Raw genomic sequence first — 27,848 nt, 5'->3', positions numbered from 1 at the left:
AAAGCTAAACCAAAATCTCTCTGGTAGTGGCTTGAAAGAGATAGATAGTAGGAATTTTGCCCTGCTTGAACTATAAAGAGGAAAATCAGGAGAGCAATAACTCCCGTGGCCGCCATCTTCGGCACCTGCGCACATGGACATTAATTCAGAAAAAGTGAATTTCTTAAAGGTTATATATCAGGCCAGTACCCAGGGGGGGGGGGGGGGGGGGGGGGGGGGGGTGGGTGCGAACGCACCCCAAAAAACGATTCTAAGGATCCCACAAAAAGGAATGCAACATTTATTTTCAGGGGTTGGTATTTTTAATTATTCATCTCGAATTAGAACGGTTAGAACACCATGTCATGAGGGAACTGGCCCTTCCTCAGGGAGAACAGAGATGACAAGTACTTCTTCATGTTGGGGACAGCAGAGATCTTTGGAAGGATCTGGTCATCCACTGCCTTTTGGTCAGCAATGCGCTGTTCACTAGGTTTCTTTTCCTGGAAAATGTAAACAGGAGCGAATGGTATTAGAGCTAAACATAAACATGACAAAGCCCTTTCTTTCTAAATAACACAGAGATCACGTCACAAAACAAGACCCATTTCAGCCTATTTATAGAGGATTTTGTGGTACTTTTATCAGCATTAGGAGCACCTGCGACCTACCCTTATAGATTATGGCAGCTAGTGAAAATTACAATTAAACTCAGCAAAATTTAGGGACATTTTTTGGTATGAAAACTGTTGAAGTGACACAAACAAGTTATGTTAAATCCTGATAATGAATTTGCCAAGTAGCTTATATAATATTTTTTTCACAATGATAACTTACCTCAGCGGCTTCCTCAAACATGTCCTCTGAGCGCTTCTTCTTCTTGGGCTCACCCTTGAAGTAAGACTCATCAGCAAAAGCATGTTCTGGGAGCTTTACATCACTGACATCAATGTGTGTGCTAGTGGCAATAACGTATGACTGTGGGATGCGTCTCAGGGGGACACCATTGATCTTAAAGGGTCCTGAAAACACCAAGAATTTTAAGGTAAATAACAAACAGTCAATATGTTGGTGAAAAGGTCAACACATGGCCTTTCAATGGCACCACAAGACAGCAGTCTGTGATACCAAGCTTTTGCAGCATAAATTTAAGTGCCTTTTTAAATAGTCATGTGCTTTTTATAACACCTATATCGAAATAAGGTTTCACTTCTAAAGAGTCAATGTTTATAATAATTTATAATAATGAAAACACAAATTATGATATTTTTCTTTCATTTTGAAAACAAACCAGAGACTACAGAAGGTCTACCAACTACTCCACATTTTATCACAGGCTACTTTTTGTCTGTTAAAAATAAACAATAGAGCTAATTTAGCATCAATCCTCTCACAACTGGCTACTTTTTTATAAGCAGCCGCCTACTTTAGTACATTTTGACAGGCAAAAAAAAATATCACAACTTGAAGATAAATTTTGTATCTTCGCATGACCATATAATATCCTCTATGTACTGAGTAAAAAAAACTAAGTTGGGACCAAAGTAAAGAGGTTCTGCAGTACTTACCTGTGACCAAAAGAAGACCAGAGTTGAGCTGCTTCAAGAAGACTACTCTCTTTCCACGGTGGGCACCAGCCAGGAGAATGAGGACAGTGCCAGGAGTGATAGAACTTCTCAGCTTAGCCATACCAGGCTTTTTTCTGTTGGCCAGGCGACGACGCACATCCTCAGTGGGGTAGTAGCGAGACTAAACAATCAGGAAAAGTAGGTAAAAACTTAGCACCAATAGTGGCTTACTGTAACACATATGTAAGAGAGTAAGGAGATGTGGATCAGCTTTTTCAGTTGAAGTTTGGCTATTCTTATTTGGGGCAGGGTGAAATAACACTAATAACTATTTCAAATTAGCTAGCACAAAATGTAGTACTGTTAACTTATGGACATCAAACAGTGGTTTAGCGGCAGGACATGGAAAGAGTTTACACGATACTCAAAATAGCATTAATTCACCTGTTACATATTGTAGCCAGAATCTCATGTTTACCTTGTAGTACAGACTAGTTTTTTTCAGTAAGCAATACCATACCAAAATAATACCATAGTATCAATGATATCATATACTATGCTGTGCATAAGGTACATTAGAATAGACATAACAAATATTCTAAATGTAAATAATTTTAAAGAGAAAGCTAGCGTACCTCTCTTTGGACGGGGACGACTCTCTTTCCTCCGTTCTTATCTCCTCCGATGTCCTTGGTCTTAGTTCTGGGTTCATCCTGAACTACTTTCTTTACCCCTGTCTTTTTGCGTTTGTACAGCGCCCGTTTCTTGTAGATGGCTGAGCGGCTGTATCGGCTAATGCCGGGAGCAAGCTCCGGATTCCGAGACGGGTGATCCTTAGATTTGGCCGGCATCTATTTTTATAACAAAACACATGAATAGACAGTAAGCATTAAATCGACGAAACAACATCACATCACTAAAAATTTTGGCGCTCGTAAACGCTCTTCGACGTAGTTACAGTAACGATTGAAGGTAAATTTAAAATAAACTCAAGCAGTCATAGAAATATATTACTTTATCAAAATATCAACAAATTTCCAATTACATGTGCAAGACCATGGCGTCGAAGAGAATCTCAGTTAGGGTTCGAAAAAGCAAAATATTAACGTAAAGAAAAAAGATATATAAAGGATGTCCCTTATGTAGGTTAACAATACAATAAGGAATCTCTGAGTACCATGAATTCAACCAGATGGCTAATAAAATAAGAGATATCCGATGGATTTTATTCAACAAACTTTCTGTCTTTTCCTACCTTTCCAAAGCCACAGATGAAGAGACCAGAGACATCCGGGAGTTCGGCTAAAACCCCGAGACCGCGATCTTAGTCTTCCAGCGGTATTCTTGCCCCAGTTTCACTCTCATCTCTACTAAGACGCCTGGTGATAATTGCATGACCCGCCGTGCGCAAACTTCTCCGTTCGGTTTCTCACGTTTCCTTCAGCCTACTTGCTTTTTGATTTTTTCAGATTTGTAACGTCCCTGTGAGTAAACAATATGTTTTCTTTTCGTGTAGCTCAGACACTGCGTCTTAGTAAAGCCGGCAGAGTTATTGCGGGCTTTGGGATTTCAGCCATAGGAATCGGAAGCTATATCGGCTTCACGGCGATTCACGCCCGCGAGGAAAGAATCGCTGATGTAGCTCAGACATTTATGGGAAAGCCGTTGACTGATATTAAGACGCTGGAAAAAAATAAGGACAGTATGCGTACGAAGATGGAAGTTATGATTCTAAAGGCTCAAGGTGAAATTTGCAGAAAACTATCTGATTTGGACGGGAAGAAATTCCAGGTAGACCGGTGGGAGCGCCAGCAAGGAGGCGGTGGAATGACATGTGTTATTCAAGACGGTAAGAAATGTCTTCCTTCTTAGTACAAGATGGTTCTGGCTTCCTCGATATTTGTGAGGATTTATTAGTGCGTCTCCCATACTAAACTATTCCACGTGAGCGATATCGATATTGCATCTCACATTGCGCTTTCACCAAAGTGCACTCTCAGCTGGATACCTGGTGTCAGTGGACTGTGATTGTTATTATGTCTTATCTAGAAAACATCTGTTTTATATAAATAGTTTTGTATTTATATTTTATTGTTCATTTTCTGGTCCATTATAAAAGTGGCAAATCCATGGGAGGCAATGCTCCCTAGCAACCATCCATTACACAGGGATTTTTAAAGAAAATACCACAAATTTACCTCTTGCAGATGTTTTACACACTGATTTCCCCTGATAGAAATTTCCATGAAATTTGGAAATGCTAAACTTTATGTCGTTCTAGCAGTCCTAGAGTATAATTGTGATTCATTTTGATTTTCCTATATGCCTATTTTATTTTCCCAAAGTAGCCTGCTTAACCAATGCATAAATTATTAAATGAGAATACAGTACCTCTTAAAGCCGCATTGTCACCAGTTAACTTCCGGTTTATTACATAACAATATCAGATGATTCTTTTGTCTTTTAACGGTTGAGGTTTCCGTCGGACCTCCGGAAGTAAACTGGTGACAATGCGGCTTTAAGACCCTCTATAATAAAAAACTCCTGATGCCATGACTCTGTTTTGTCCTTATTACAGGTAAGGTTTTTGAGAAGGCTGGTGTCAATGTGTCTGTGGTGTATGGTACCCTTGCTGCCAAGGCTGCACAACAAATGAAGAGCAGAGGAAAGGGGTTCAAGGGAGAGGACCTGCCATTCTTTGCGTGTGGAATAAGTTCTGTCATCCATCCCAGAAATCCTTATGTGCCGACTGTTCACTTCAACTACCGATACTTTGAGGTCACTGATATTGATGGTCAAAAGCATGCATGGTTTGGTGGAGGCACGGATCTAACTCCATACTATCTAAATGAACAGGTGAAGAATTTTCATGAGACAAAGATCTTGTTAGCAGAGAGCTCTACTCCTGGGATGGAATACTCCCTATAAATTTGGGGTAGGGGTGAGCGTCATATTTTTTAGAGTTTGAAATTCGTGGTTTGGTATTTTTGGGGGGGCTTTGAAGCAAAGCCTATCAAAAATAAAAAAACATGGTATTTTTTAGGGTCTACAAACGCGGAGGTGCTTTTTTTTAAAGTAGCAGCCCTACAGTTTTGCCAATTTTTCGGTTTAGATAGTTTATTAGGAAAAAATTGCGTAGCAGCACTTAGGCTGAATTAGGCATTTACAAAACAATAGATACTATATTACAACTATAATAAATTTAACTATATACAGTAATAAATATAAAATATAAAAATTTAAAAACGTGATAAAGTTCATCCTAGATAAAATTAATCATAATCCATAAAAACCATATATACTCTCCATTTAAGATTTGTTGGCCATCGAGAATGTAAAAGAAGAATTCATGGCTCTGTTTGTTTTGAGGCGGGGCAAGGCAAAGGGCCGTTTTTTCCTAAGGTTATGGCTTGAAACGTTTGATGGAGGCAGCAAGCTCTTTAGTTTATGATTCGGATCAGAAACTATTTCGTTGAAGAGCTTGCTGCAAATTAGGCCGTGGTGCACTTCTAATGGTGTTATGCCCAACAAATCACAAGCACCATCGTAGCTCGTACGGGGCAAAATTATAGATAGCGCCCTTTTCTCGATACGTACGAGCTCATTTTTTAGGTACTGCGGCAGGGCGTTATGAAAAACCGGCACCGCATAGTCGACGGCCGAACGAATGCAAGCTTTGTAAAATAAAGATAAGTCTGAGGGAGGTAGCCGAGCCCTTTTTAGTTGGATTAAAAAGTATAGCTTTTTGCTCGACTACCTCGTTCACATGAGCGTTCCACGACAAGTTATCGCTTATTGTGAGCCCTAATAATTTCGTGCTTTTAACGACCTCAAGCTCCTTTCCCTCGATGGTAATGGCATCGAAACGTCGAGGCGCGCAAAAGAAATTCTCATCTCTTTGCATTTATCGGGATTAAGGACTACTCTATTGTCGTGGGACAACTCAATGATGTCGTTGGCCAACCCCTGAGCGCTGCTTAATTCCCCTTTCAATACCACTTCGGAGACCGTGGTGTCGTCTACGTACTTCCATAAGTGTGGGGAATTACATTCTAGATCATTGATAAATAAAACAAATAACCACGGGCCTAGCTTGGTACCCTGTGGTACCCCGGAGGGGACTGGACCCCACTCGGAGTAGCAGCCCTTGGCTAGCTTAATTCGTTGGAATCTATTGGAAAGAAAATCAATGATCCAGTTAACAACGCTACGGGGGATGGCCAACCTACTCAGCTTATCTACGAGAATACTATGATCAATAAAATCAAAGGCTTTGCGATTTAAAAGCTGTGATAATAATTTTGGTATACACACAAGTCATGCGTTTGCGTAAATGCCAAGTCAGGATCCGAGACAGGATTTTTGGTTGTCTAAAACAACTTTTTTGGTATTAAAGTCTACAAAAGGCTTTAGATTATATGATAATGTATATATGTATATACTATATGATATAAGTAGGTACAGTTTGCTGTTTTGTTATATACTGTTATGTTATTTTTCCTTTAATTTCTGTTAATAAACCATTTTCCATGAAACCCCTACCCCTTTTACCCCAAAGAGCCCCCCGGGGCTCTACTTGTTTCAAAATTGTGTTTGGACTATTTGGGCACAAACTCTTTTTCCTAAAAGAAGAATGTTAAACTCCATTAACAGACATCTTGACCCTTGTGGTAGTATGGTGTATATTTGAGGTAGTATGATGTATATTGGAGGTTGTATGATGTATATTTGAGGTAAGGTATTATGATGTAGATTTATCCATCCAGGAGATAGTTAAAGTATGATTTATTGGACTTGTACAATACTTTGGATAATTTTACAGTTACAGTCTTTTTTTTTTTTTTCAATTTATCACCTCTATTTTACTATGTCCTTCACAGGATGTAATGCATTTTCATGGGGTGCTCAAGAGAGTTTGTGACAAACATGATGCAAGCTACTACCAGCGTTTCAAATCATGGTGTGACAAGTATTTTTTTATTCCTCACAGAGGTATGTTTCATTCACAGAGGTGTGTTTGAATAAGATACACGTAGTATAGATTATAGTACAGTATTGAGCAAAGATATATGTGAAACAAGCTATGTAGCATATTTTGACTTACATAGACAGCTATTTCAATTTTTAGGTTGCACTTTTAGAATCTATTTGGTATTAACCCACATTGCCTCATGGGTATTAAAAAATACTAATCAATTAAAGTTGTGACTGAAGAGTTTTTTCTAACATTTATGTACTTCTGACTTCAACACATAGAGTATTTGTCATGTATTTGATTCCCATTATAAAGCTCCAGTTATAATGGATTTTCAAACTGAAATCATGTTTATTATTTTTCAGGTGAGTGCAGGGGTGTAGGAGGTATTTTCTTTGATGATCTTGAAGACCCAACAGAAGAAAAGCTGTTTAATTTCCTGGAAAGCTGTGCCGCAGCAGTAATTCCAGCTTATGCTCCCATTGTTGAGAAGCATATGAACGATCCTTACTCAGAGGAAGACCGCAAGTGGCAGCTTTTGAGAAGGGGAAGGTATACAGTAGTCGTACAGATTTATCTACTTTCTGTTTAACAAACAGTGAGTCATCAGCAAATATATTATTCACTCTGGGCAGTTTGAAACTGACAACTAAAATGATCCATTAATACCATAAGGAGTGAAAAACTCAAGGGACAGTTTACATTCAGACTACTTCTTGCTAAGCTGCTTTCCCATTTGCCAAAAATAATATATTTTTGTATCTATTTTTTAACCTACACAAGTGATTCTGTGTGTGTAGGATATTGCAAGTTGCTCATTTTAGCACCTTAAGATTTTTTTGTTAGAATCCAGTGAGTGAATTAGATAGTGGACCAAAAGAAGAATGTTGAGGACCTCCTTTGGACGCCCTGACAGGTGAATGGGGTGCTACAGGCGTGCTGGAAATGTGATTCAATCTACAAAACATAAACCCCATTGTCTCTTACCCAGTCTCAAATGTTACATCCAGTGTCATTTCTAAAAATCTTTTTTTTCTCAATTTATGTAGGTATGTTGAGTTTAACTTGGTGTATGACAGAGGGACGAAGTTTGGCTTGTACACACCAGGATCCCGCATTGAGAGCATCCTCATGTCCCTACCTCTTAAGGCGCGGTGGGAGTATATGCATGTCCCTGACAAGAATAGCCGCGAAGAGAAGATGCTGGAAGTGCTGAGGAATCCCAGAGAATGGATCCAGTGAAACACATAAAGGAATGATGAAATCTATATTTTTCTACAGTAAATAATTGCAGATACTTTATAATAAATAACATAATTTATAATTTGAGTAAATAGGTAATGGGGTAAGGGTAATCATGATAACTGATAGATTTATTTAACTATTGTTGTAGTGAATTGTCATGAGTCCAGCTTTTATTTATAATATTCAGCAATGTACATTGTCACCAAGCATACCGCACATACATAAAACTTTATTATAAAATGTGAAACTTGTCAACAGACTTCTCATGTATGATATATTCTTCATGAACCACCTTTTAATGGCAGTAAGAGGAAAAATTTAGAAATAGACTCAGTAAAATAGGACCCAGCTATAACCTCAGTTTAATATTGTTAGGCACCTGGCTTATTTGATTTATGTTTGCATGAATTGTTACCCTCTTTGTTCCCTGTGAGTCGCTCTGTCTCCTACTGTATTGAGATACATTAGGAGACATGGAGCAAAAGAAACAAAACTGTCAAGCATTATAGAAAAGACACGCAGTTACCTGGGGCAAATTAAAAGCTGGACTCTGTTGTAATAGCCTAAGGTTTTTATATGTAGACTTCAAATAATGACATGATAATTATGTGATTGCGGGACATGTTGGTTTGATGTTATTTACACTTCATTTTCTAGAAAAGAAAAATCAGCATTACTGGAAGTAAATGTAGGTTGTGAGAAAAAGTTTTTTTGTTGTTGTTGTTTAGATCATTACTTAGGTGATAACTATAAACCCATCATTAGAGCAGAGACAGGAGTTTGCACCAAGATTCACATATGAATCTTTAAATACCTTTTTGTAACTCCCCAGTGTAGCCTGCTGGAGATTTAGAACTCCATGAACAAACTAAATACACCTAATGTTTTTTTTTTTTTTTTGAAGCAATAATAAAGTAAGTGACATTGAACTTTCCCTTTGTGTTCTTTGTTATACTAGAAAAAATACCAACCCTAAAATAATTCTCAAACAATTTTGTAGTTCTTATACTTTTTTTAATCAAACAAATTTAGAAGAAAGTGTGGCTAGTTTATTACTATGATTGTGAATAAATGATTGACACGTTCCCTTTCTTACATGTTTGATGGGAAATTAAGGCAATGAGGTTAAACATATGCAAAAGGCATGACTTTTCACTTTATTTTTATGTATTTTGATAAGCATTTGTAGTTTCAAAGTTATTTTTCCTAATCACGCATTTGTGCAGCCTGATTTTACGGCCAGGACATGGGCCCTACATTTTACCCCACCCCCCTTGAATCGATCTGGTCAAGTTTAATGCGGTGTTTGGAAAAGGAAATTGAATCAATTATTGATTTCGTAACCTAAAATAACCTAACCTAACGGGTTTCGATTAAACGAGCTGAGTAGTGTCGTTTTGACCAATCACCATGCTTCTTTAGAAAATCAGTTGAGAAAATGTTACCGAGTGTGAACGTTGTTTAAAAGCATTTTATTTAACAGTCCCCAACTAAGTTATTGGCCATATTGATTACCGAACTTTCCCATAAATTAATTTCGCCTGTTGTTATTCAGTCTAGCTCGTTGTATCCTTGTTGAACTTTGATTTTTTATGCACTATTTTTATAAGAACATCTTATTTTCAGTTGAGGCTTAGACATTCTTATTTGCACATTGCAGCCTGTGGCACCTGTGGCAATTGCACAACTGGAGAATGATTTTAGCGTTTTTCGGAAAGCTAAAAAATATTTATGGTGGATTTTGATTGAGAGCTGAACATTTTTTTCTCAGTAAATTTCTTCCATTTATTAAACTAGATTGAAATAAATAAGAGAAATTTACCTCGTTTTGTTTCACTCTACCAGGCAACTACAATCTTTTTTTATAAGACCGCCCAGCCTGGGATTTCGCCAAAATTTAAGAACATGCTAAGAACATGCCGAGGCTGAGATAGCAGCAAAATATTTTTTTTTCATTAGAGTGATCGCTCTTAGAATTTGTGTTTATCTGTTTTTACTCAGCTGGTGTGTGTGATTTTTTGCATAAAAAGAGTGTATTTCTCAGGATCTTACCCATTTTTTCCCGCATTCAAATAATTTTGTATGGTGTAAGGTGTTTATTAAACCTTAACAGCGAAAAGAGCTTTTTCCGTTCTAATTAATTATTGTGCAACAGTGATTTTATCTTTTGTAGCATGAGCAAGAATTTACGTTTTCGATTCTCGCTTTTTCTAAGAATGTGGTCCCGTGTTCGGACCGCAAAACACCAAAAATCTACATCTCCTTACTGTAAAAAAATTCCACGTTCCATTGGAAGTTTGTTTATGCTATGATTTTGTAGATGGTGACCAAATGTTAAAGCAGAAAGCCAGCTTTTAAATATGATGCCTGTCGGATTCTAGTGAGTTTTTTTTATTCAGAAATTTGCGAAAAGAGCTGTGTTGAATAAACGCGATAAAACGTTTTTAATTGCACATACTATCGTTACTCAAAAAGAGAAGCGTGAAATGTAAGGGTCTTTGAGTTCAATGAATTATCCTGGTCTTTCTAAGATGTTGAGTTACGCACATCCAATTAAAATGTAGGGGATCTCTTTTACCTCTGTCTTTATGCGGTAAAAACAGAGTCATTGCCTTTGTATTATTCAGAGTAGGCGCTGTGTTGCTCGCAAAGTTCACACTATAATAATCCGCACTCCAAGCATCGCTCGAAACTTATTCCAGCAGTATTTTTTTAATATTGATGAAGTTGTTGTTATCGCTATTGTGGGATTTTTTCCCAAGGCTCACGCAATTACGAATTCTCACTAATGGTGGTAGCCAAGACCCAAACAGCTGTCTTGTAAGCAGGCCGGGTAGCATGTTTAAATTTTAATTTCTATGCTGTGTTTTCTGATGATTTCAACACCAAGGGACAGCAAAAGGGAGATTTTTGCATCATAACTCAAGGTAAACCGTATTCCAGGCGCTAGATTTTTCGAGATGACTTATTTCGGTCACATTTCCGGTAGGAATCGGGATATATTTTTAGGGTAGTTAAGCCGTCATGCTAACATCGCAACGCTCAAAAAAATTGATGAAAAAATTGCACACCGAGTTATTGAAACTAGTGGAACTTTATCATCAACATTGTCGCTAGATTCAAACGTCGTGGTGTAGGACTAAACCTTAGCTACCGCTTGCAGCACGTATTTTTTTTTTGCATTTTTTTCTATTCTCAAATAAAAAATACCTGATCTAACGCTGTCCGCGTACATATTGAAATGAGATCTCCTTTTTCTGAATTCGATATTAGCGAAATGACATTAGCAGCTAGGATTTTTATTCTTTTTTACTTTTATTTTGTTTCTGAATGAAAAAAAAAATATTTAAAATTGGTAGAAAAATGTAGAACATGTTTAAAATGAAATATATTTACGACTACGATAGTTTTATCGCAGGATAAGTTGATTATGCAAATAGCAGGAAGCGATTCCAATTTGAATTTCCAATTCATAAAAGCTAAGATAACAGAATGACAGAATATAAAATGGTTCAGTTTATACGGGCTAAAGGGTATATAGTCTTTTTGTAATATGTGTAAGAATTGCTCATCGATTGCTCATATATCTCATCTGTTTTAAATTGCTTTCTGTTCGATTACCTTGCACAGGGGTGTCGCGAAATTTTGAATTATTTCCGGGAATATCCGTGAAGTCAATAGGGTTAATTCTGTCCCGTCTTATATATCTAACGGGGACATACTTTCACTCTTGATACAAAAGGTGAATCTTTATTTCGTTACAAGTTGTAACGTTTTGTTATTAACATAACTGGAACCAATGAAGAAACCATGGATGTTTCCTCAATTGGCAAAATTGTAAACAATGAACAAACCCTGGATTTCGGCCAATTGCCTTCCTTTTCTCGGTAGGAAAAGAGGACTATTATAAGCACTTGTAGATGTTTTATTTCATTTATTGATCTTTTCTATTTGTCCAGAATAGTTTTAGTTTCCTCATTCAGTTTGCAACACTTATTGACTTCAGTTTATTGCATTTTTTTTCGTCATGGAAGGATGGTGTTTTTTGAGTCATATATGTTATTACCTTGAACAGAAACCACGCGAAATAGAAATCGCATAAATATGAGCTATTGAAATTATCACTGTTGGCAAATTTGTACCTGTGTATTCTGCCCAAAAGCTTGAGGTTTCTGTTTCACTAAATAATCGTCAAGATTCCCATTTTTCATTTATTTTCTCATAGTGTATCTGATCTACGAATGTTTACTTCAAATACGTTTATTCCATATGCAAATAAACCTTTCTAGAGTCTAAACGGAAAGTTTCCTTTGTTCACGGCTCAGCCATTCAGCCCGCAAAGAGGGTTTTATAACCTTTCCTAGCACTTAATTACATTTAATTGCCCACTAATACAACTTTATATTCAGTTGTCTATAGCGCTTCTGCCAGTTTTCATGATAATAATATATACATACGGCTGTACTTAGTTGAAAAAAGTCTAGTATTTGCTTATCATCAACCCACATTTTGGGAATTATTGATACACATCGATATTTGCGATCTTCATCCATGATGTATGTTTGGCCCGTCGTAAATATTGCATAACCAAAGGATGCAAGCCTCACTTTTATATGGTAAAGCGAAATGTCGATTTTTATTTTATTTTATTGAAGCATTTTAAAGTACTCAGTACCCCTAAAGAAAAATGAATTGTTTAATAGTTGGACTTTACCGAATTAGTTCTTGACCCATTCATACAATGCCACCGGACATTCCCACGGGTCCCAGGAAAGTTACATGGTGAATTTTCGAGCATTAGTACTTGAAATTGGTTATTCAACCTCCGGTTATGTGGCCATTGGAATGGGTATTTGTGGTGAAAACGCCAACCAAAATAAAGCTAGGTTAAGATGTGGCAAAGTTTGGTGCTCCCAGTCGTATAAAGTCGTCCGTTAGGTAGTGTGCCATCGGCCTTGGATTGATAATGGTTGATGGAGACTGCGAGTTACAAGAGGTATGCACATCTACATGATCACTGACAAAGCTGTACACATTCATGCTTTATGAAATTTGATTTTTCTCTCTTGAGTTGACAGATCCTTCTATGATTTATCATACCATCCCCGTATAGAATCTTTTTTTTTTTTTCAAATTATATTCCAACGTGTTCTTCCTTAATGTTTGGATCTATTCAGAATCTATTTTGCTCTCACAATCCTCATTTTCAAATTTCAAACTACCACTTTAAATACAAAATGATTATCTATGCCCATCTTAATTGAAAGTGGATATCAATTAGCATCATTACCTCCTTCTTATGTGTACCTGTTAACTTGTCATCAGTTACGAATCTAATTCACGTTTCCCATGGCCTACAAACAGGATTTTTTCCAGCATATTACAATGGGTCAAAAACAAAAGCATTCTTTTGTCTCCATGACAGCTACCGCTTCCACCTTAAAGGTGGATCGTTGAGTTAACCGTGGCCCACGGAAAGTTCCTGGCATACTATAGTCCTTTAAGTTCTTAGCACTTGTATTATAACACTGTCTGAGCCACTATTGCTCACCTGTTGCCAAAACTTTGTCATGATTAATTCAACTTGATCAGCTTTTTTTTTTCAAAAGACGAATCTCTTGCCATCTGTTTCAATCCAAATTCAGTGTTTTCCATCTTACCCTTCAAATTTGCCGTGCAGTGTCTTCTCTTGTGGAATGTGGCTCGCATTTTGCAGATTTCTCTAGAAAATAAGAGATTAGTATCTGTCACGAGGCATTTGTGTGTCTTTTTTTATTAAGATAACACTAGGGACTTGTAGTGTTCTCCCAAATAAAACCAATTATTTGAATTAGTGATAGTTTTATGACTGATGCTTTGAATGTTCCCTAAAACTTCTTTATATGTTCAAAATTGTGCGAGATCATAGAGAAATTATTCATTTGACAAACAGTTTCTATTTATGCATGCGCAGAGAAAACTGTAGGAATGCATATATTTTATTTGAATGTTGTTTATATTTTTCGCAGAAATCTACTCGTCCAAATTAGTAGGCAAGTTTTGGAAAATAATTGAAAAAGCCAAAAGGCAATACTTATCAGTTAAATATTGCATAAGGTTAAGAAAAACATATTCAAAAGCTACCAGAGAAGAAGTATGTTACGGTATGTATAGGCGATCGACGGTCGAAAACAACTTTGATTTGATTTAAGAATAAATCCTTTCTGGTCTGGGCTTCATAGGAAATCATTAGAAATGAAATTCAGTGATGAGCTTTATTTTCCAAGCAACCAGACACCAACACACGTTCGGCGTGCTCTGTCTGCTTGCTTATATTTGATATTCACGGCTACACTCTTCTGTCTTTTTTTTTTTTTGGTTATCTGTAAGTCCTTATTTGTAGTACCAGAGGCATAGTACTGGACTATTTAAAAAGTTTTCTTCCTTGAGGACATGGCATCTAAAGAATGTTTATCTATGCTATGCTAGATTATGTGTGTGGGTTTTAAGCGGTGTTATGAATAAGTTTGATGTTTTGGGTCTTTTGGGAAATTATTCCTGTCTAGTATAATTGGCGAGAATGCTTATTTCTAAAACCACCATAATTATAAAGATAAGAGTTTGCATTTTGTTATTGAGTTGTGAAACATGAATCACTTGTAATCACTGTTAGCACCAGACAAATTTCACTTTTTATTTTTGTCAAAGAGTAAACAGAGCATTAAGTTTTTTTAAAGACTTTTGTCGAATCGTTATTTTATTCTTAGTCGGCTGTCAAATAATCTACATCGGCAGCTGAAGTGAAAGATGAAATCGAAAAAGGAAGCCCAAACACTTCTTTGAAGAGAGGAGAAACCAGATTTGTTTCAATTATTCTTTAAGGATTTTGATACATTATCGCCAACACTGTTTCCGAAAGATAAATTTGTATACTTCTATCAAAGGAAAATAAAGGGAAAGTATTTCTTGTTGAGAATAATTTGCAGAGGTATGATTCATAAATAAGGTATTGTTTACATTTTTTCAGGTTTGATGAGATGTCGCCACAATATTTAGCATGAGTACCGTTTCGGGAAAAAAACCCGGCTCTGACGACTTAGCAGGAGGGTAATTTGGTGCGTAGGAAACATATGGTCTATTGAAGGCCGTCAAAACTCCGAATGGCCGTCCCCGCCATCGCTGCTGGTGCGCGTCGCCCGAGTCGCATTGCCAGAGAGTGGATGGCTGCTGCCATACAAGCGACTGACAAAGGAGAGGAAAGGATTGTTGTTATCAATGTAGGAGGAAAGAGATTCGAAACCTACGAGCATACACTCAACAAATACCCCAATACGCTACTGGGCTCTCAAGAGAGGCGACAGAGCTACTATGATCCTATCAAAAAGGAGTTCTTCTTTGAGAGGCACCGTAGCTCGTTCACCGCTATTTTGTACTATTATCAATCTGGAGGGATCCTAGAAAAGCCTTTGAATGTTCCCGAACATATATTCCTCGAGGAAATCGAGTTTTTCCAATTGACGGATGTTATGCAGATGCAGAACGAAGAAGAGGAAAAGGAAATCGAGCAATTGAAAGAGGAAGAAGGGAAAATTGAATTACCTCATAATAAAGTAATGAAATTAATATGGGTGACATTTGAAGACCCGAATTCGTCTTATTTTGCGAAAGGTCTAGCGATTTTTGCGCTGTTTGTTATTCTGTTATCGATTGCTGTTTTTTGTGTGGAGACTTTACCGTCGCTGGATGATTCGATGCCAACGACATCCATCAGCCCAAATGGGTCAACCATAACGCATCCAGCTAAAAACTTTAACACGAACATTTTCTTTATCTTAAATGCCGTTTGTACGGCTTGGTTTACGTTTGAGTACGTATTACGCTTTCTGGTCTCTCCCAATAAAATAGAATTCCTCAAGTCAACGTTGAACATTCTAGATCTGCTCTCCATTTTGCCCTTCTACATAACCGTGATCCTTGCCCGTACCGGCGACTTTGGTGTGTTGCGAGTGATGCGTGTAATTCGCGTGGCGCGCGTGTTCAAGCTCACACGTCACTCGCGAGGGCTTTACATCCTTGGTAAGACGCTACACGCGAGTATGAACGAGCTGCTGATGCTGTTCCTGTTCCTTCTGATGGGAGTTATCCTCTTCGCCAGTGCAGCTTACTATGCAGAGTTCCAAGAAAACCCGAAAATGTTCAGGAGTATACCCCACGGCTTTTGGTGGGCCGTGGTAACCATGACGACAGTGGGATATGGCGATTTATACCCCATCACATTCGCAGGTGACTTAATACACGTGAATTACTAGGATGATTACATTAGATCTTCTTGAATAAGTCACTTGTTACCAGCCTAATGTACTTTAAGACACTATATTGCTATGTGGGGAATGCAAGAGGAACAGAGTTTGTTAGGAGCCTATCGGGCTGGTTTTGGATAGGGCGTCGGGAACTGTTCGCTCTACGGGCTAGCAGCTTAGATTACGCAACCGAGCTTGACCGGATTTTGTTAGCAAACAATTGAAAATTATAGAATTTCGTGTTTAGAATTTAGCCTAAGAAAATTCCTCCTGCCTTTGACTTACTCTAGTCACGAGACGTGGATGCACAGCCATAATAGTAACATTGAATGATTTCTTGAGTTAGGCTTTTATTTATAAAATAGTATTTCCAAATTCATTAGAGCTTCCATATTGAAGCGTCTGGAAAAATGTGCTTTTTTATGTGTGTGTGTGTGTGTGTTTTTTTTTTAATATCAACCTTTCACTTGTCTTTTATCCTGCTCTAGGTAAGATTGTAGGTACAGTGTGTGCGCTGTCTGGAGTGCTTGTAAATATCAACCTTTCACTTGTCTTTTATCCTGCTCTAGGTAAGATTGTAGGTACAATGTGTGCACTGTCTGGAGTGCTTGCGATAGCCCTGCCAGTCCCGGTCATAGTGTCCAACTTCGAGTACTACTACAAAGAAGAAATGCTACAAAAAGAACGCGAAGCTGCTAAAAAGAAAAAACTCGAAGACGCAGAGGCCATCGAGAATTCAGTTTCTTTCAAAAGTTTAAATCAACTTATGCCCAAGTCGCCATTCCTTGAAAGGAAAGAGGACAGCAGGTCCATACACTCTACGCCAGATTCGATGACTCGTCGGCGAGACCCCCGGCCTCCAGTGGTTCTTAAGAAAAATGGCGCTATGAAAATGTCTCATGAACCAATACGAGAGTTTGACGAGCTTGAATTAGTGGGTGAAAGCTCATTGAGTCATGAAAGGAGGCACCTAACTCCGGAAACTTTACTGTGATGGGCGTCCAACAAGAGATTCTTGGACTGCTGGCATGAGATGCGAACTGTGATTCAACATTTTTGGAACTCGGTGAAATTGCCGCTTGCTTCCTTCATTTGACATGGCAGCTCTTTAAAAAATATAATGTGTAACATTATACTTATGCATTATACAGTGCTTTGTCTCTCTATTCTAATTAAGACCTCTGTTTTCTACTCAACACAGGGAAAAATTTCCTGCTATTAGGAAAATCGTGTGCTGGTGGCGTATCTTACAAAATTTGTGGTCCTTCATCTGAGGTACCTCAAGTAAATCTTCGCGTTTGGCCTAAATGTTAAGTTCTAGGAAAATGTTTTGTTCTAGGAAGTATTCTTGTCAACACATTCTAGCTAAAATAATTGATCAATGGACTAAGGATAAAAGAAGCGGTGATATAATTACCTGCTAAATGTTACCTTTATTTCAAGGGGCTATGTCATGTGTTACTCATAGAGTTGTGTGGTCCTCCTTGTTCACAATGTCGAACCTCACTTATATCAGGATGAATACTGAACAAAGCGCGACCTACGAAAGCTCATGGCATAGCCGCTAGCTCCTTAATTCTACACAAAATATTTATTAATGGATTAGCGGAGGCGAGAAGGGAAGTCCCCTTCTAAAGAGAAGTCCCCTTAGCTTCCATGAGGACTTTCATTTTATGTCGAATGTTTTATACATATTTATTAGAGGGTCTGCGTCGAAGCAAAAAACTAATGAAAGCGCTTTTGGCTAATGCTTGTATTTCTATAAAGTCTAAAAATGGGAGATGGGCTATCATTGTATGTTTTAAATCGTTAGTATCGACATGCCTTATTGCCCAATAATAATTAAGGCTGTTTATAATATTTCTTACAATTTTTATACCAATAATGATGACATAATGATAACCGTAGAACGGAGGTATTTCCAAATTATTTGTATTAGTATAATAAAAAATTCCTTGATATAAAGAAAAGAATAAAAAGTCATATTTAATGTTGATTTAGGCTTATTTTTGCATTTTTTGCGAAGGCATTTTTTTCTTTTGAGCTTTTTCTTGATATACCTTATTTCCTTTGTGATAGGTGATATGTATCTGCTCATATCATCTTAAATCACCATATCTCACTTTGCTAGCGCTTCAGCGTTTTCTCATCCTTTACGCTAACTCAATCCATCTTATCTAACCCCATCTTACCTTATCTAACGCCAGTTTACCTTATCTAACCCCTCTTATCTATTATTTAATTTTACCTTAACTTATATCTTTGGTTAAAGTTTATTAGAATATAGATTAGGTAAAGCAAATTGGGTTGAGATACGCGCGGTTCGATTAGAACATGAATTGGTGATTGAGGGATGTGTATGGGATAAGTTATCCCAATGTACCATATCTTATCACCAGGCCCGTACCCGAGGGGTGTGCAAACGCATCTCCCCACAACGGCCGAAAGTCCACTTTTGGTTATCAATAGACCCGCTATTTGTAGACAAAACTAAAAATCGTAAGCTAGATCACTCTGGTATGTAACCAAATCCGACAATAAACGTCCCGTGGAGATACTGCAAAGGCATAGAAAATCAATTTTTGTTCTTTCGGAGGTGGTTAGATTTTTATCAGAGAACTCTCCCCCCCCCCCCCCCCCACCCCCCGGAAAAATTATATCCACTTTTTCGGATTTCGCACCCGCTCCACACAAGAAAAATCCTGGGTACGGGCCTGATCACTTCACACCTCTGCCTCATCTCGATCTGCGTCCTACCCCATCTGGTCACACTGGCACTGTTTCGGGTCGGGGCATGTATATAAAAGAAAGTACAGCAGCGTTAACAGGTGATTAATTTCCCTTAGTTTTAATTCACTGGTTTCAATGTTAACATTTATTTTTCATTACCCCTATTCTACAGCAACCAATATGTAACGCAATCGTAGTTTAAAATTCCTTTGCATCTTTCAAGGAAATATTTTGTTTACAAACGTATTTAAACCAATTACTCCAGTCATGATAACAATCTTCACTGGATAACGGTATGAAACATGGCACTTTCAAGATGTTAAAAAACACCTTCCCGACATCCTTGGCGGCGTTGGAACCCACACTCGCTAGGCAGGCATAGAACGCCTGGTCACACTTGCAGTGGGAGATTGAGTAGGGGCGAAAGTTGAAGTAATTGTATGTCTTTGAAACCTGCAGTGGTGGAATACTATGGGGGCAGCGGTCGTGCGTGCGACAGCATGCGTCTGTCATTCGGTGGTGGCCTAGGTCTGAGTCGCTGTCTGCAATGTTCCCTGTTGTAATAAAGACCAGAAAAGTCAAAGTGTCCATCACTTTGTGGAAAATGTACAGAAGCATTGCAAATGTCAACATTCAATTGGCAAAGCGTTGTCATACATTCCCATCCACCAGTTTTTGAAGATTTAGTTAGTCTTTTTTCTGGAAAAAGTGAGGTCTCTTCAAAACCCAATGCTTTCAGTGAACATAGCATTGAAATTGTGAATGTTTGCTTATTTCCATGCTCAGAAGCAGAGGGAAGGCACTGGGTCGGGAAATCTCAGCGTAGGAGAAGTGTATATTACAGGGTAGTTCGTAAGTGTTAAGAGGTGGTGCGTTTGAAAGCACTGACAACAATACGAAAGGTCTATGTTCAGGTCATGGGATCATTGTGTGACAGACACTCTGAGATCCAAATCTGCATTTTTCCTATGTTCTGTGAAGAGCGTTTGGTGCCGAGTGGACTGGTTAATTTGTACTGTGGTGCGGGTAATTGTAACGAAATTGCTCTTAACTTTTGGCAATACAAACTGGAGATTAAAACAAGCCAAAAAGGTTGAGATGGTACACGTTATTGTGAGATATTAATTATTTTGGGATCCACTTACCAGCGCCACACCACTTAGTCCCCGGGTAAATAACTCTCTTTTCTTTGTCTTCTTGTTCAGCCACTGCGCACAGCGCAAATAAAGCGACAACCAGCACTGGACACCCTTTCATGATGAGCATGGGTAGTGAAGCTCGCGACCTCTGTGGAGGCTACTTTTATCGTACTAAACGTATCCAGGTGCCCAAACAGTAACAGATACAAGAAGATGGGTACAAAATCAATTTAGCCAGCAATATATTATTGTTTCTTTTTCGTTAATTAGCAAAGTAAATTTTCGTCACAGATTCTTTGTTGTTTTATCGGTAACGTTAGTACCATGATCATTTCTTGCCGATTCATATAAATGTTCTGAAGAATAAACGTAACAACTAGTTTTTTTTTGTTCTTTTAGGAACTTTTTGACTTTTTTGTATTTTATTTAGACTTTTATTAAGAAAATCTTGCTGTAATCAATGTTTGCTTTTTGATGGAGAAATATTGAACTAGACATATATTTGCTTTTATAAATCTTTGCGTCTTTATTACGGCCCAATCTAGGATCTTTCTTTTAACTCATGTTACTTTTATATGATACGAGTTCTTTATAGGCATCATTCAATGTTCCTTCCTGCCCTCTGCTGTACTGTCCGCTGTTCTTGCAAAAGCTAACGCAAACCAGTACGGAACTGTTCTGAACTCCATGAGCACAGCGCATGCCCTTATTAACATGCTCCATTAATGGTATCGAAACACTGATGGGAATAGATTTACTGTACGCGTGATGCTATTTGACTTTAAGAAAGCAGTCGGTTTGATTGACCACGCTATTCTCATGTCAAAACGCAAGGGCTATATGAGTTACCACCCTGGGTGATAGATTGGATCGCAAACTTCCTCACAGACAAAAAACAAGCGAAGCTCGTTGCTCACAACTGCTACTCTGAATAAGTGCCAGGCGGTACCCAAATTAGATAAATTTGTTATCCTTCAGTAATGTTTCCAGCCTGGTCCCTGAGTTCTTTTCGGGTTTCTGTGCTTAATGATATGCCGGGGCGGGCTACAAAGCCTGACTCATCTGAACTCCATCCATCACACCACCACAAACTCTGCTTTGTGAAAGACCTATCCTTTCTGGGCCTATGTGCATGTGCGGCTTTCCGCTGCTCATGACTCCAGTTCTTGTCATCTTCATCTTCTCCATTACTTTTCCACGCTGTGGCGCCTTTAACTTATAGTGTACCTCTGGCCTTAACCTTCACCTTATCCTTCACCTTTACCTTTACTTTACCTTAACCTTTATCCATACCTTCCGATCTTAACCTTCACCTTTTCCTACACCTTCACCTTTACTTTCACCTTTACCTTCACCTTTACCTCCACCTTTACCTCCACCTTGACATTCACTTTCAGTTTCACCTTTACCTTTACCCTCACCTTCACCTTCACCTCCACCTTAACATTCACTTTCAGTTTCACCTTCACCTTTACCACCACCTTTACCTTTACCTTTACCTCCAACTTTAACTTTACCTTCACCTTTACCTCCACCTTAACATTCACTTTCAGTTTCACCTTCACCTTTACCTTCACCTTCACCTCCACCTTTACCTTCACTTTCACCTTTACCTTCACCTTAACATTCACTTTCAGTTTCAGTTTCACCTCCACCTTTACCTTCACCTTTAACTCCAACTTTACCTTCATTTTTACCTCCAACTTTAATTATACCTTCACCTCCACCTTTACCTTTACCTCACCTTTGCCTTTATCTTCAACTTTACCTTCACCTTAACCTTTACCTTCACTTTTACCTTCACCTTAGCCTTCACCTTTACCTTCACCTTTACCACTACCTTTAACTCCAACTTTAACTTTACATTCACCTCCACCTTTACCTTCATCTTTACCTCCAACTTTAATAATACCTTCACCACCTTTACCTTTACCATCACCTTTGCCTTTATTTTCAACTTTACCTTCACCTTCACCTTTACCTACACCTTTACCTTCACCTTTACCTTCATTTTTACCTTTACCTTGACCTTGACCTTTACCTTCCTTTAATCTTTTTTGCACAATATTATTTAGTTCATTGATTTTCATCATAATACGATGTGGTAGGTTATTACCTTTTTCTTATAAAAACCGAGCCCTCGATTGAGAGCGAAAAGCACCAAGTATGCGCAATAATCCAAAAACTTTCGTTTCAAATAAGGGCTCTAATAAATTACAATATAAAGAAACCAACGTAATTAAAGCCAGTCTACAAAGCCAGTCCACTATTTCTTTATCGCTTCCGAAGCCAGCTTAAATTGGCATTTATTTTCTTTGTATTTTGTTTGATGAGTACATGGTATTCTACTTCTGAGCGTTAAACGATATTCTGAGGGTTTTTCATGCTCTTCAAAGGTTCCCTTTTTTTTTCAATTAAAACGACAGTAGAACCGCTTTATGATATCCAGTGCTTTAATGTAAACAATCCCTTTGAATCGTGTTATTTACATTGCACTGAAAGAAACATCTTTTCAAGTTTTTGCAAACATACAAAGTAGTCTTCCGTAGCAGGTGACAAAAAATCCATATATACACGGATCCGAATTTGTCTTTTTTAGTCGGCGTTACCAGAGTTTTTCTTTCATTTGAAGAAAACCAATAGATTCCTAATCGGCAATATGTCACAGAGCAAGGAATCCGTAGACGATTGATGACAGTATTTACTTCTTGTTATAGGATAGACTTTTAACTTATGTCTTTGTCGCCAGTAATGACAAAAAAGTAGTCTCATTGTTGTCGTAAAAACTTCTCTACTGATGCCTATTCTTTCAAGTAAAAGTGTTTTTTTTTGTATGAATGTATTATAATGATTATTTTAGATGAGTGTTCACACATAAATAATAAAATCGCGTGATCTCACAAAAGGCGAGACTTAGATTAAGTAGGAAGTGACCGAATGTCAAGATAATCACAAGTGTAAAAACTGCTGCGATCTTCCTCGTTATATCTGTCAAGGCCACTGTGCCCATGATTAAGTTTGCCCCTTATTTCAAATCAAGCTCGTCAGCTTAATCAAATGAAACCTTCAACCTTCTAAGGGCAATTGGTGTTAACTATACCGGGGAGTTGTTCGGAATAATTTATGCTCTATTTTTGAAATACTTATAAGACAATAAAATCCCGCAAAGGAAAAGTCGCATTTGATTGATGGCTTGACGGGAGTAACCATTGTATAGCAAGAAGTTTTTTTTATGTTCCTATGGATATCCAATTTTGAAGGCGAGTAAAATGTTTTGGATTTAGACGCTAAGACCTATATTCGTGTGAGGTATTCATTCACAAAGGCAGCTGGAAAGACAAAGAATAGACTGATATTAACTTCCCTCAATGCAAAATGGAGTTCTACATGTTTGGTTACAAGGAATACTTTTTAACATCTGATCTTACGATTGCCATAATTCTTATTTTGCTGAGTTGTTATACGGTGGTTGGAAATACTATGGTTTGTATCGTGTATCTTAAAGATCCTGGACGCCAATTACGAACAGTTTCTAACCACTTTGTGGCGAACCTTTGCGTTGCTGATATACTGGTTGGCGTCATCGTGGAACCATTGAACGCCTCGTCAAACTGGAACTCAGAGCCGAGGATTCTGTTCGCGTTTTACATCACAGCTATTCTATCCTGCATTTGTTCAATTGTGACCATTGCAGCTATGATGATTGACAGATATATAGCCGTGAGCCGACCATTTGAATACAAGATTTTAGTCACAAGTCGTAGAGTGAGAATTGCTCTTCTTTTGATGTGGCTTTTCTCTCTGCATTTTTCCTTAATGCCTGTTCTCGGTTGGACAACTTCCTTCTTCCAAGTTTATCTTTACGGACTTGGTATACTTGTTCCTACAGCTATAATGCTTCTATCTTATTACGGGCTTTTAAGGATTTTGCGAGAGAAGACGAAGAATTTACGAAATTCTAGCGCGCGCGAAGCGACGCATAGCAAGAAATCCATAGCGCGGGAAAAAAGGATTTCAACAACCGTTTTCATCATGTTGTTAGTTTTCTTAATAGCGTGGTGTCCCTTTGTGACTGTGGACTTTATTTTGGTCTTTTGTTTGGAATGCCGTGATAGTTCGACAATACGGATAGCAAGGGATGTAACATTGGTACTCGGATTCTCTTCATCTGGGGTGAACCCTCTCTTATATGCTTGGCGCGTACCAAACTTTCGTAAAGGATTCATGTTATTGTTCCCCTGCAAAAGACGAAATGCCGTCATTCCTTTAAAGGATCTTGACTCTCGCTCATCTGCTGGATTCACAATTCAAGATGCAATACAGTCAAATGAATCTTTTGGGTCTCGGAACTCGAGAAAAAGTAAAACAGACAACTAGCATTAGGTGGCGGGGATTTAATAAAGAATAGGCAAACTTTGTCATATACTCTTTCTTTTTTTTATAAGAATTTTTTTTATAAGAAAGTCCTACTTATGATTTACGAACATGCAAAGAAAAATTTTAGCCTTAAAATGCTCCAAAAATAAGAATGGATTGCGATAGCAGTGAAACGACGTGTTCTCTTTACCACGGAAATACCCCTAAAGCTAATCCTTAAGTATTGATCGAAGTTGTAGTAAAATCCTCAAAGGCAGTATTGAAAATACCACAGGGTCTTATATAAACAGAAGGATAAAGGGAAATAAATTATTCTCTAGAAGAAACAACAAGGAAATACATGTTCTTGATATGTGTTCCTCTAATAGTTTAATCCTAAATTTGTTCTCTTTCTTTTCTTTAAAAAAAAAAAAGAATAAAATGGAAACACAGCAGGGAATAGTGAATAACCTTCAACATCGATTGAACCAAAAAGTGATCGGAAGCATTAGTTATTTGCTTTCAGTTGTTCAAGTGGGTATGGCTTAGCTTGGTTGGTTCTATATACGTTTTTTTTTTAAATGTTGATTGCAGGGGGAAGGAAAAAAATAAGATTTATCAACAGAAAACAATACACTTGACGACCCTAGGCGATCGATAGGATGTTTGAATTCAAAATCTTAGTTTCTTGTATTTATTCAGGCGACTGACTGCAAGTTCCTATGAGTCATCGTGCTCTATTGTGACAAAAACCTCAAATCAACTACATTGAAGTGTACATCTATTTAACTTAAAGTTCTTAAAACCTTTCACTTATATCAATCTAGCCAAAACAAAGCATAGATAAACTTTCAAATTCTGAAAAGGCAATTGAATTTGATTGAAATTTGAATTTTCTACAGATCTTTGAAAATTTTCCTGGCCGCGCGAAAGGAGATTGAATCGAGTGAATAATTCCAAGTTGGCGGGAAAATCAATCAACAACGCATTTTCCTTAAATCCGTTAAAATTAAGAGACGGCAATGCCACAAAATGTTGGCGAATTGTTTTCTATTGCAGAGCTACCCACAATGAAGCGAAGAATAATTTAAAGTCGAGAATTGTATGCGAAAAAAGAAAATATCGTTTTGTTGTAGGTTTCAAAAACAGCGCGCGCTCGTGAGAATGTCGCCATTCTTGATTGCGAATGCAGCGCACGCGCACAATGCAAAAACAATTTAAAAACTAAAAAAAAATCTGCTAAATTTTGCAGATTTGTTTTCTGAATTTAAATAATCTTTTGACTACCAGGTTGAGATATAAAGATGACGGTAAAAGTTGTAACCACAAAACGCTAAGAAGACCTGAAGACGGGAACCGGTTTAGCGCGCATATATTCTCTCATGTAATTTGGCGAAGATCAGCCTATCTTCAACATCTAAAGTTCCTGTAAGGTTTATCAATTCCCTATCTGCTTGGTGTGATTTAAAGACACTACAGGAAATAGATATTGAAGGCCAACAAATTCATACCCTTTCTTAATATATTAAGAAAGTACTATAAAAGTGTTGCAACATTTTGGAAAACCCAGGCACAGTTAAATCAAAATAGTGGTTAGCTACGCACTTATTGCAAGATCAAGACAAATTTTAAACTAGAAAAATATTTATCAGAAGCTAATGTTAGACGCCGACAATCTATGACTATATTGGGTGTCTCGGCACACAAACTTGCAATTGAAACAGGCCGCTATAAAAATTTACCTTATGAATTAAGGATTTGTGAAAAATGGAATGCGACTATCAATGATATACGTCGAATATTTTTTAATGATCTATTTGCAATCAATAACTCTTTCAAACTGTTAAGGCCAAAATACCTTTTTTTGTATATTATGAGCTTAACAGATGACTCCATTACGAGCCTAGTCCTGAAATTTTGTGATGATGTAATTAAATATTATGAATAGAGGATAGGCATATAAGCCAACTTGCTTTGTATATTATCTTAATATACCTGTATTGGTATTTATTGGAATAAAGTTATTATTATTATTGTTATTATTATTATTATTATTATTATTATTATTATTATTATTATTATTATTATTATTATTATTATTATTATTATTATTATTATTATTATTATTATTATTATTATTATTATTATTATTGTAATTTGGTTGACATCTCGGTCTACGTCACAAATGACTGGACCCGGGCCTTTCATTCAGTTCACGGCCTTTTTTCCGAAGGTTGACCAAAATTTCATATTACATTTTCCGGTTTCTTACATTTGCAGGTCTATTACATTTGCGGGTAATTATTACATTTGCGGGCGCTACAAGTACTAGCATTGGCTGAGGGAGGGGGGGGGGGGGTGGCGGGGGGGGGGGGGGGGGAGGGGGTGCGCAGTCATACGTATCACATGAAAAAGCATAGTACTTGAAGATTCCTACACTGGCCAACACTAAATATTTCCCGTAAATATTTCCCGTCCTTGTCTAAAAATGTCTCAACAATCTGGTCCCAGTATATCTATCGAGCTACTTTGTCAAAAAGTCTACTTATCACAGCTATAACACGAGAAGAAACTCTGACCTACATCCACCTAAACCTCGGCTTACTCTTGGCAAAAAAAACTCCGCTATACTGGCTCTCTGATTTATCAGTTTATAATACACTCACGAACGATACGAAATCATCTACTTCACTGGCTGATTTTTAAAAAAACGGCTGAAACTGTACTTATATTAGGAAACTAATTTTTTTTTGTATGGACATTAGTAAGCAATTTTTATTTGTTTGTATTTTACCATGTAATTTTCAGATTTGAGGTTTTTTCGGTACTGTGTTTGTGTTTGTAATAATTGTATGTATTGTTAAAGCAGGGCCCGTCTGGATACCAGCATTAGCTGAATGGGCCACCCTGCAAAAATAAAATTCAATTCTCAGGAGCTCAGAAAAAAGGTAAAATTTATAAAAAGGTCTTTATTTTAGTTTGACAAAAATGATGTCCGATCAGAAGTGTTTTATAGCTAGGTACAATAATTTAGTATTGCAATTTAAATTGTGTATATTTAATGGATTATTTTAAACACATCGCGTAAAAAATCCCCCCAAAAATTGTCTAGAGTCTAGTGTTCTTATCCAAGGCTATTCAAACATAATATTTTAGGATTTTAATAGAAGTTTTTTTCTTGTTATTTGAAGACTTACTTAGCATCGAGTTGCTAAAAAACTCCAATAATAAGAAACAATGCTCTTTTTTCAATTTGTTTCTAATTGTAAAGTCGCTGACAACTTGTTATCTGGTAGTCACGAGTCGCATCTAACGACAGAGGTGTCAGCCTTAGGCATTGAAGGAAAACACCAGACAACTTTTATCTTTATGCGACTTCGTAAAGAAAATATTGATACAACTCAGGGCTAACGAAAAGTTGCGAACATAGCATTGTGATATATTTAATACAACCTTTTAAGGTACGCTCTTTTTTTTAATAAAGATATTTTTTATATGAACGTCCAACCAACTATTATTCAACCAGTTATTGATCATTTATTCTTTTCTTACTTCTACTACCGAGTAATATATTCTC

General features: G+C 37.4%; 6 protein-coding genes across 6 annotated transcripts; 3 read left to right on the top strand and 3 right to left on the bottom strand.

Annotated features, from left to right (window-relative positions):
- Positions 1-283: 283 nt before the first annotated feature.
- LOC5513136 (60S ribosomal protein L6) lies at positions 284-2,941 on the bottom strand. The gene is made up of 5 exons (XM_001633386.3): positions 2,803-2,941; positions 2,183-2,398; positions 1,548-1,728; positions 817-1,001; positions 284-482 (listed from the first exon to the last, which is right to left on the bottom strand). Exons 2-5 carry the CDS (start codon positions 2,396-2,398, stop codon positions 330-332), a joined length of 735 nt encoding a protein of 244 aa, XP_001633436.1. The 5' UTR covers positions 2,803-2,941; the 3' UTR covers positions 284-329.
- Positions 2,942-3,020: 79 nt separating this feature from the next.
- Positions 3,021-8,696, top strand: LOC5513137 (oxygen-dependent coproporphyrinogen-III oxidase, mitochondrial). The gene is made up of 5 exons (XM_001633349.3): positions 3,021-3,396; positions 4,126-4,403; positions 6,428-6,539; positions 6,888-7,074; positions 7,572-8,696. The coding sequence occupies exons 1-5, from the start codon at positions 3,045-3,047 to the stop codon at positions 7,762-7,764; spliced, it is 1,122 nt and encodes a 373-aa protein (XP_001633399.3). The 5' UTR covers positions 3,021-3,044; the 3' UTR covers positions 7,765-8,696.
- Positions 8,697-10,531: 1,835 nt separating this feature from the next.
- On the top strand, positions 10,532-18,042 carry LOC5513138 (potassium voltage-gated channel subfamily A member 1). Its single transcript, XM_032382578.2, has 3 exons — positions 10,532-10,694; positions 14,774-16,029; positions 16,616-18,042. The coding sequence occupies exons 2-3, from the start codon at positions 14,907-14,909 to the stop codon at positions 17,038-17,040; spliced, it is 1,548 nt and encodes a 515-aa protein (XP_032238469.2). The 5' UTR covers positions 10,532-10,694; positions 14,774-14,906; the 3' UTR covers positions 17,041-18,042.
- An 821-nt stretch (positions 18,043-18,863) lies between these two features.
- LOC125561869 (phospholipase A2 isozymes PA3A/PA3B/PA5-like) lies at positions 18,864-20,142 on the bottom strand. The gene is made up of 2 exons (XM_048726552.1): positions 19,922-20,142; positions 18,864-19,330 (listed from the first exon to the last, which is right to left on the bottom strand). Exons 1-2 carry the CDS (start codon positions 20,040-20,042, stop codon positions 18,975-18,977), a joined length of 477 nt encoding a protein of 158 aa, XP_048582509.1. The 5' UTR covers positions 20,043-20,142; the 3' UTR covers positions 18,864-18,974.
- Positions 20,143-21,234: 1,092 nt separating this feature from the next.
- LOC125561770 lies at positions 21,235-21,606 on the bottom strand. The gene has a single exon (XM_048726125.1). The coding sequence runs from the start codon at positions 21,604-21,606 to the stop codon at positions 21,235-21,237; it is 372 nt and encodes a 123-aa protein (XP_048582082.1).
- A 1,256-nt stretch (positions 21,607-22,862) lies between these two features.
- LOC116614797 (5-hydroxytryptamine receptor 1A) lies at positions 22,863-24,629 on the top strand. The gene has a single exon (XM_032376217.2). It carries the CDS (start codon positions 23,291-23,293, stop codon positions 24,290-24,292), a length of 1,002 nt encoding a protein of 333 aa, XP_032232108.1. The 5' UTR covers positions 22,863-23,290; the 3' UTR covers positions 24,293-24,629.
- The last annotated feature ends 3,219 nt before the right edge of the window (positions 24,630-27,848 follow it).

This window comes from Nematostella vectensis, chromosome 4 (genome assembly GCF_932526225.1).
Source record: "Nematostella vectensis chromosome 4, jaNemVect1.1, whole genome shotgun sequence".
Lineage (NCBI taxonomy): Eukaryota > Metazoa > Cnidaria > Anthozoa > Actiniaria > Edwardsiidae > Nematostella > Nematostella vectensis.
This window is presented reverse-complemented; position numbering and strand designations above follow the sequence as displayed.